At 41.1% G+C, this 9,993-nt stretch overlaps 1 protein-coding gene across 1 annotated transcript; it reads left to right on the top strand.

Moving 5' to 3' along the window:
• Window positions 1–4,497: 4,497 nt before the first annotated feature.
• Window positions 4,498–9,253, top strand: LOC149963466 (uncharacterized; the record flags this gene model as incomplete). Its single annotated transcript, XM_090166940.1, has 2 exons — window positions 4,498–5,399; window positions 6,649–9,253. Coding segments are annotated over 2 exons (3,429 nt in total), but the record flags the coding sequence as incomplete, so codon positions are not given.
• Between the last annotated feature and the right edge of the window lie 740 nt (window positions 9,254–9,993).

The raw sequence follows: 9,993 nt of genomic DNA, 5'->3' as shown, positions 1-9,993 counted from the left end.
GTTAAAAAAGGTATAATATAAAAAACAATGTGAACAATACGACCTATACAAAAATAGATGTTCAGGGAAATATGTAAATATATTTCTTTCTTTTTATTTCCTTCAACATTTCCCCTTGAACTATATTTTAGTAACATCTGAACTTGGAATTTCCAAAACCATTCCGAGTAGGGATCGTAGCTTTTCCAATATCTGACGCGTTACGGCTTTAGTGAGGAGGTCGGCTACTTGATCCGACCCTGGTACATGTTCAACTTGAAGCTCTCCCTTGGTATACCTTTCCCGGATAAAGTGATAACGCACATCTATGTGCTTAGTTATTTGGTGAAATTCGGGATTTTTGATCAACCTGATGGCGCTGATGTTGTCCAGTTGAAGGACTGGAATACTTGTTAGTGGGGAGATGTCACGGAACAGAGTTTTAAGCCAGACAAGTTCTTTTACCGCTTCACTTGCCGCCATGTATTCGGCTTCGGTTGAAGATATCGCCACTGATCTTTGCATACGGCTTGTCCATGATATTGCTCCATTACTGTACAAAAAGGCCATCCCGCTCACTGACCTACGAGTATCAATATCCGTCCCATGATCTGAGTCGCTAAACGCCTCCAAGGTCCCAGGTTTATGATTAGCTCGATACAGGATTCCCATCTTAAGTGTCCCTTTAAGATAGCGAAAAATTCTTTTTACCATCATCCAATGTATAGCGGTTGCCCTGTCCAGAAAGCGTGATACCACACTAACGGCAAACGATATATCAGGTCTGGTGCAAGTAGCTAAAAAGTTCAGACTGCCAACCGCCTCTCTATAAGGAACAACTGTATTAAGTTCAATATCTTTAAAATTACCGTGGGACCTTTCAATTGGTGTCGAAACCGTGTTTGCATCTTGCATATTGAAACGGTGGAGAATCTGTCTGGCGTACGATTCTTGATTTATAAAAATAGAACCATCTTCAAGGCGTGAGATTTGAACGCCAAGGAATCGTTCAGTTGTTGGTACTACTATCTTGAATTGGTTTCGTAATTCGCAGAGAAACTTTTGCTTCGTGCCTTCTTGTTTCGCAGCTCCAAGTCCATCGTCTACATACAGGACGATTATCAATTTATCTCCAACGCTGTTATTGTAGAATAAACAAGGATCAGCCGTACTTTCGCTCAAACTAAAATTTAAGAGCAAATCGGAAAACCGTTTATTCCAGCACCTGGGTGCTTGTTTCAAACCGTACAGGCTCTTGTTCAGCCTGCAGACTCTGTTGGAACCATCAATATATCCCTCGGGTTCGACATATATATTTCCTCTTCCAGAAGACCATAGAGAAAAGCGGTTTTTACATCAAACTGGAAAAGATGGAGGTTTTCGTTGGCTGCTACACTCAGGACTGCTCGAATGGTCTCGTATCGAGCAACTCGGCTGTACGTTTCATGGTAGTCAATGCCTTCCTGTTGTAAGTATCCCCGGATAACAAGTCTGGCCTTATAACGAGCGATGGTGTTGTTAGCATGAAGCTTGACACGAAAGACCCATCGATTAGACAGAGCCTTTTTTCCCTTCGGTAAATCCACCAACGTCCACGTCTCATTCTCAGCCAATGAAAGAATTTCGTCGTCCATTGCGTCAGTCCAGTCTTTTGATTTCTCCGAATTGACAGCTTCAAAGTAAGTAGAAGGCTCTTCGATCTCTGCAACCATGGCTTCGAATAGTCGTTGGGATATTTTACTTGTATGATGGTCTCGGCGCTTGATGGGATAAGGTATCGCTTTCTTTGGTGCCACGTCCTCATGACCAGATGAAGTGTCAGCGACGGTATTGTTCGAACCGTCCTTGTCGGCAGAATGACCAGATGAAGTGGCAGCGACGGTATTGTTCGAACCGTCCTCGTCGTCAGAATGACCGGCGTCTTCCGAGTCCTGATATTCGTAAGGACCAGTGCTTCTGAAAGAACTGATTAACTCTGGTTCGAAAACCACATCTCTACTGCATACAAGCCTGTTTGTTTCTTGGATCCAAACTCTGAAACCATCAACATCATCGTTATACCCAACGAAAAAACTACGTACGCCTTTTGGATCCCATTTACGACGCCGTGCATCAGGTGTTTTGACGTAACACACAGTGCCAAATACTTTAAAGTCGTGTACTCTGGGTAGCTTGCCATGAAAAAGTTCATAAGGGGACTTGTTCTCCACGCGACTTGATCCAACTCGATTGAGAATGAATGTTGCCATATTTATAGCTTCAGCCCATAGACCTTTGGGTAATTTCTTGGCTAACAGCATTGTACGAGCCATGTCTAGAAGCGTACGATTGGTCCGTTCGGCGCATCCGTTCTGTTGTGGAGTGTATGGATTGGTTTTTCGAAACTGAGCACCAATCATGGACAAAATCTCTGCAACATCATGGTTATCAAACTCGCCTCCACCGTCGGTCAGCATTGACTTAATTGGGAAGCCATGTTGCTTTTCCACGAACTTCACAACATCTACCACCGCTTTTGAAACTTGAGATTTCTCCTTTAAAAAATAGATTAAGCGGTACCTCGAGTAATCATCAGTGAAGCAAACAAAATACTTAGTACCACCCAAGGACAGCGTATCCATCGGTCCACACACGTCTGCGTGAATGAGCTCTCCTACACGAGCCGATCTTTGTGTCCTTTCTACAAACGGACGACGACTTTGTTTACCCTCAACACATGCTCCACAGAAATCGTTTTTGTCTCCAACAGTGATATTCATTCTTCCGAGTACTGATTGGACTTGCCGTTTATTCATGTGACCAAAACGTTCGTGCCAGAGTTGCAAAGAATCAACGCCAGTCAAGTTTGCTTCTGATGTGCGGATACGAATGTTTAAAGTATAGAATACACCAGTGTAATCCGCCACCAACTTGACACCTCCATCTCGAACGAATAGCATTTGTTGACCAACGTCTCTGAAACGAAGCCCCTTCTCTTTCGCCGACTTTATCGAGTATAGATTGCGCTTCAACTGTGGGACATAAAGAACATCAGAGATTGTTGAGATAAAAAACTTGCCTTCAATGATGGTATTAACATCTATAGATCCCTGGCCAATGGCGTCGATTCTCGCTCCATTCCCTAATGTAATGGGAATCGGTTCGGTGAATTTTTCGAACTTGGTAAACCAGGAAAACTTAAACGACATATGGCAGGTCGCACCCGTGTCGACAATGAACCTTTCAGCTGGGTCAATGATCGAAGTAGTTTCGCCAATGAGCAATTCTGCGGATCCAAGTTGTTCCCCAGATTTGGGTGGCATTTTTTTTATCTTCCCTTTTCAATTTGCAGTCACGTTTGTAGTGACCCCATTTACCACAATGGAAACACCTGACACCTCTCCTTTTCTGTTTGGCAGGAACAGATTTGGTCTCATCGTTGAGATTCTTTCCTTGGGCTGACGTCTTAGTATTTGCTATTTTCTGAGACCTTACATAAAAGGCTTCTCCACCAGCAGCCGACGGATCAGTACGTTGGGCTTGCCTCAGGCTGTGTCGTTTTTCAGCAGCGACCAAGGTAGCTGTGAGACTTTCGATAGTACGATCCGATGCAGCCTTCGTAAACCAAAGCTCCGTAATTGTCTCGAACTGCTCCGGTAACCCGTGAAGAATCTTAACTTGGACGCTTGAATCATCCGGTTTTATCTTGAACTCCTCCATCTTGTCCACCAGTTCCCTGACGCGAGTGATATATTTCACCATGGGTTCATCAGATCCTTTCAACATGGGCTTCGACCATTCGAATTGAAGATTTAAGGCTTCTTGCTCTGTCTTCGGTTCGTAAGTATTTTGCAGTGCCAACCACATGTCGCGGGCACTTGCATGGCATCGAATTATCGGGAAGTCGCTCGAGTCCACCATTTTGGTAATGACCACTTTAGCCGCTCTATTGCCTTTTTCCCAAGCTGCTGCTCTCTTGGTAAAGTCGGCCTGGTCCGTCGTGCTTGCGCTAGGCAACAGTGGAGTCGGAAAAAGAATCTCCCCTGATACCACCTCATATGCTCCTGGTCAGTCCATCAATAAGATCTCAACGCCAAATTTCCAATTAGCCCAATTGGAAGACCCGTGCAGCTTCTGGAAACCGGAAATGTCTTGCTCCGCCATCTCGATCACGAAGAAACGTAGAGACTGACAACTTGACAGACTTTCCAAAGGAATACTGCGACGGTAGATTGACTTGAAGAGAACAGTGAGCTATACTTGCATGGAACCTGAACCACCACGCTCTATGCTACCATGTTAAGAATAAAACTAATCAAACAACTGCCTTGATTAAAGTAATGCAAAGGAATGTTTATTCACAAAAACCTGAATGAGTATTTATACAACGAAGTTAAAAAAGGTATATTATAAAAAACAATGTAAACAATACGACCTATACAAAAATAGATGTTCAGGGAAATATGTAAATATATTTCTTTCTTTTTATTTCCTTCAACAAGCTGTGGTTCTGCTTTTACTGAAAAATGATGCCAATGTTACGCCGCTGGAAAATCCGGTCATACTTCTCTCGTACTGGCCTCGAAACAAGGTCACCTTGAGATAGTGGAGATACTAATAAAAAATGGTGCGGATGTAAATTCAATGAACCACAAAATGGAGACCGCTCTACGTTTTGCGACTTTGGGTGGGTTCGTTGAGGTAGTCGCGATGCTACTTATTCACGGAGCTAATCCAAATTTGGTTGATCAGGATAAAATTAGTCCATTACACACGGCGGTTGCGATAAACAGAGCGGACATTGCGGAAATGTTGTTACTGGAAGGCGCCAATGGTAAAACACTCGATTCGATTGGTATTTGTCCGCTTGATTTGGCTCTTATGAACGGAAATCCACGTTTGGCTCGACTACTGCTCCGCTATGCAGCCAACACTGAGAGGATTAAGCATGTTTTTCAAGGTGAAGATAAAGATAAACTAATCTTCAATCAAAAGGAAGTAAACTTAAACAATGCAGAAAATAAATCAAACTCAAAGAGCAAAATTAATATGAAAGCAGCAGAATCGAACGTTCAAGCAGAATCAGGAGGAGTCAAGTCACAGGATCAAATAGAATCGCGTGAAACTAACTCAGATGATGAAATAGAACCAAAAGTAATCGTGGAAAATGTTGATGGTGCCCAGCCAAAGCAAAAAAAGAAGCGGAACAGAGGCAAGAAGAAGAATCAAATGAAGAACGAAGAGGCGGATTCAAAAGTTGAGGTGAAATTGGAAGGTGCTACTATGGCGAACGATGAAATGAAACAAGATGAAATTAAGTCAAATAATGAAATAGAGCCAGACGAATCAAACTCAAAAGGTGAACTGAATCCTGATAAAACCCACATGAAGGATGAGATCAGCGAGGGTAAAAACCAGTCAAGGGAACAGCATCAAGTCAAGTTAAAGAACTTGAAATTGAAACTAAGAGGAAAATTAAATTCTGAAATAAAACCGGAAGGAGATAAATTAATAGTTGAAGGGAAATCGGGAAAAATGAGTGCAGATGGTGCCTGCTAAATCAGTTGATGCAGCGAACTTGGAAACACGGAAGCAGAAAATTTAACATTTGCGGCAACGAAAATAAAAATTGGACGAAATGCTCAAATAACTCAGCCAAGAATCCGAAACCATATTTTACGGTAAGAGGTAAAGGATCGCCTTGAAAAATATAATTGTGACTCTTTGTACGTTAATTGATTATGTAATTAAACCTTTTTAATTTTTTATCATTTTATTATTTTGATATTTTTGTCAGTATCAAAATTCCTTTTCACACAGAAAACAAAATATAGCATTTATAATCTAAATACAATCTAGCATCTAAGTAACTTAATACTACTATACTATATTAGTTACATTTTGCATACAACAATAGCTGGGGCTCTAAGTAATGTGCACGTTGGCAACTATTTAAGTACACATTTTATTATAAATGCTGCACACAACACTAGCTTGGGCCCGAAATAATGTGGAGGTGGGCAACTATTTAAGTACACATTCAATTATAAATGCTGCATACAACACTAGCTAGCGACTGGTATTTGGGGGTATGGGTGAGTATCCATTAAACTTAATATCTTAATGTGAGCAGTGGCGTAGCCAGGATTTGGTTTCGGGGGGGGGGGGGGCACACCATGGAAAAAAATGTTAAAAAATAAAAATATTTGTACGTACGACCATACGTTTCGGGGGGGGCATGTGCCCCCTGTGCCCCCCTGGCTACGCCACTGAATGTGAGCCTCAACCACCCATGGCCAGCAAAGAGATCAAGTTATTACATTTTAAAATATTTTTTTTAGTTTCTTTGGGTTGCATATAACTCTTTAAAAATAAAAGGCAAGTCATAAAAAATAAAATTAAATATTGTGTCAAAATATTCATCAGATTTCATCACTCGCCGCAGCACAACATTGGCGCTAGTACGAAACGATCAAATCATAATATGGATTTCGCTAGTTGGTAATTGTGTGTACATTTATATGAGCGTTTCGTTTATCTTACAACCACTCTGCATTATTTCCTTTGCTATCTTTACCGAGATAAAATTCGGTTGACGTTTTGGTCTCCCGTGTAAACGTGTTCAAAAATCAAATCAAAAAGAACCCGTAACGTTCTATGGTTTTCAAGTAATTGCTCTGTAATTCGTAGAAAAGTTGGTGATTTAGTCATGTTTCCTATACTTCCGATAATGAAAAACTTTGCCTTGATGATGGCCATAGAAAATGGCGACAACAGTCAAGTTCGCTCTCTCATGACCAGTGTCGACCTAAATGGAATCGTCATCAAAGGTGAAACACCCCTTTTCTTCGCAGCTTTCCATAACCGTTTGCGAATTTGCCAAACACTTTTGCAAGGAGGAGCGAACGTTAACGCTCCAAGGTCCTTCGACGGAACCACTCCTTTGGCTATAGCTACCCAGAACAGTAATCTGGAAATAGTCAAGTTATTCTTGGCGAATGGTGCGAATACTGATATATCAGATACGGAAGGATGGACCCCATTGTTAATAGCCTCTTGGCAAGGCCACTTGGAGATCACGTCGGAGTTGCTCAAAATAGCCGACGTCAATAAACCCGAAAACAAGGGACGTACTGCCCTTTTTGGAGCATCGTATCAAGGTCACAGGGCGATAGTAGCCCTGTTACTACGCAATAACGCCGACGTCAATCGGGCCGATAAAACCAACTGCACGGCTCTCTTTGCGGCGTGCCAAGAAGGACATATTGATGTGGTTCAACTGCTACTAAGGAATGGAGCTTTGGTTAACTTAGCCAATAGCGAAGGAGAGACTCCGTTAGCTATAGCCTCGCGAAGAAGCCACGCGAACATTGTGGCGCTGCTATTAGACAATAACGCGGACGTTGAAATGACTCCTGATGACGGTGATACTTGTCTTATAATAGCATCCAGTCGCGGTCAGTTTTCCATTGTTTCACGATTGTTAAATAAGAAATTCGGAGTAAATGTGGCCAATCGCAAAGGAATTACTCCACTTATCATCGCTTCGCGTAATGGCCACTTAGATGTGCTGGAACTTTTATTGAAAAATGGTGCCAATGTTAACGCTACGGATATAATAGGAAATAATTCCCTTCGAATTGCCTCGCAAAATGGTCACTTTCAAATTGTGCAAGCTCTCCTAGAAAATGAGGCTGCCGCCAATTCTACGAACTTCAAAAGGGAGACAGCGCTGCACTTCGCAACCTCTAAGGGGTTTGAAAAGGTAGTTGAATGCCTTCTTAGCCACGGAGCCGATCCTAATTTGGTTGAGGAGGATAATATTAGTCCTTTACACCTGGTAGCTATGAAAAACAGAGCGGATATTGCCGAAATGTTACTGCAACAACGCGCCCATGTGAACGCAATTGACTCTAATGGACGTAGTCCGCTAGACTGGGCTTATAAAAAAGGAAAAGCGCAAATGGTTCAGCTACTTCTCCGTTATGTAGAAAAGTCCAAAGATGAAATAGAACTGAAATCAGCAATTTTGAAGGATGAAATAGAACCGAAATCCGCAATTTCGAAGGATGAATTGAAACCGGAAGGAGCAAAGTCAAAGGATGAATTGAAACCGAAAGGATCAAAGTTAATGGGTGAATCGAAACCGGAAGGAGCAAAGTCAAACGATGATTTGAAACCGGAAGGGTCAAAGTCAAAGGATGAATTGAAACCGGTAGGATCAAAGTCAAAGGATGAATTGAAACTGGAAGGATCAAAATCAAAGGATGAATTGAAACCGGTAGGATCAAAGTCAAAGGATGAATTGAAACTGGAAGGATCAAAATCAAAGGATGAATTGAAACCGGAAGGAGCAAAGTTAAAGGATGGATCGAAACCAGAAGAAGCAAAGTTAAAGGATGAATCGAAACCGGAAGAAGCAAAGTTAAAGGATGAATCGGAACCGGTAGGATCAAAGTCAAAGGATGAATTGAAACCGGTAGGATCAAAATCAAAGGATGATTTGAAACCGGAAGAAGCAAAGTTAAAGGATGAATCGAAACCGGAAGAAGCAAAGTTAAAGGATGATTTGAAACCGTATGAATCAAAGTCAAAGAATGAATTGAAACCGGTAGGATCAAAGTCATATAATGAAATGAAACCGGTAGGATCAAAGTCAAATAATGAATTGAAACCGGTAGGATCAAAGTCAAATAATGAATTGAAACCGGTAGGATCAAAGTCAAATAATGAAATGAAACCGGTAGGATCAAAGTCAAATAATGAATTTAAACCGGTAGGATCAAAGTCAAATAATGAATTGAAACCGGTAGGATCAAAGTCAAATAATGAATTGAAACCGGTAGGATCAAAGTCAAAGGATGAATTAAAACTGGAAGGAGCAAAGTCAAAGGATGATTTGAAACCGGAAGGAGCAAAGTCAAACGATCAATTAAAACCGGAAGGAGCAAGTTCAAACGATAAATTAAAACCGGAAGAAACCAAGTCGGAAGTTGAAATAAACTTGGAGGTACGTATCGCAAATGCTAGAAATTTACAAAGTGACATAGCGACCCTCCGAGATAAATGTGATATTTGCGAAAACAAAGAGGAAAAGAAAGACCTATCTCGAAAATTGGGCGAAATGCGCGAATTATTTAGCCTAGAAACCGACGCCATCTTTTACGCGGGCATTAAAAAGATGGAGCAGTGCATCGCCGTTCTTGAAATTGATTAAAATATTGTGTAACTTCGGAATGACTACTCTACAGGCCTGTGTACGTTTACTGATTGTTGTTAAACCTTTTTCATTTCATGAGTGTTTTTGGTCTATTATTTTAGTATAGATTAACATATACTGTTTTTAACACATGCACCATTCAATCTTTAATTTGAACTCATGCGTTGGGAGAGTCCCACAGTTTGAGAGGCCACGACAAATGTGGTGTGTCATGGCCTCTCCAACTGAGGGATTCTAAGGGATTGATATATAGTCATGGCGGACGTACGACAGCAACCCGTTCACGATAGACCCGATACATTATCTGCTTCCCATACGCAAAAGGTAATTCAGAAGCTCACCTTACTCGAATCAAAAACCCAGCCTTTACAGCCGCAAACTTCGTTGACCAACGTTACGTCAAGACTGGCAAGGCGATAAAGCATACTGATAAAGTTTTGTCATAAGTCTATAATGATGTTTCATGTCAGTGTGGCAGTTAGTTACTGATAGCTACATGTGGAGTGAGACCAAATTGGCGTTTTTTCCAAATAGATAAGCGCCGTGTGACCAGAAGTCTACAATTATTATCCGTAAGTGTATTAGTTTCCGAAACAAAAACTAATTACGTATGAAGTGAAATATAATTTGAATCATACCGAAATTGAGAATCTATATAAATATGATATAATGTTATTAGTTAATATTCAAGTAAAGGATGTCTTGGTGATTGGGTATAGAGAAATCGATAGGCTTTCAAAGTGTTCATTTGTCTAACGAAAAACTCTGAAGGTTAAAGAACCTTCAGCAAAAATAGTAATAATCTATAACTATAT

This window comes from Leiobunum rupestre, chromosome 1 (genome assembly GCF_980474605.1).
Source record: "Leiobunum rupestre chromosome 1, qqLeiRupe1.1.hap1, whole genome shotgun sequence".
Lineage (NCBI taxonomy): Eukaryota > Metazoa > Arthropoda > Arachnida > Opiliones > Sclerosomatidae > Leiobunum > Leiobunum rupestre.
This window is presented reverse-complemented; position numbering and strand designations above follow the sequence as displayed.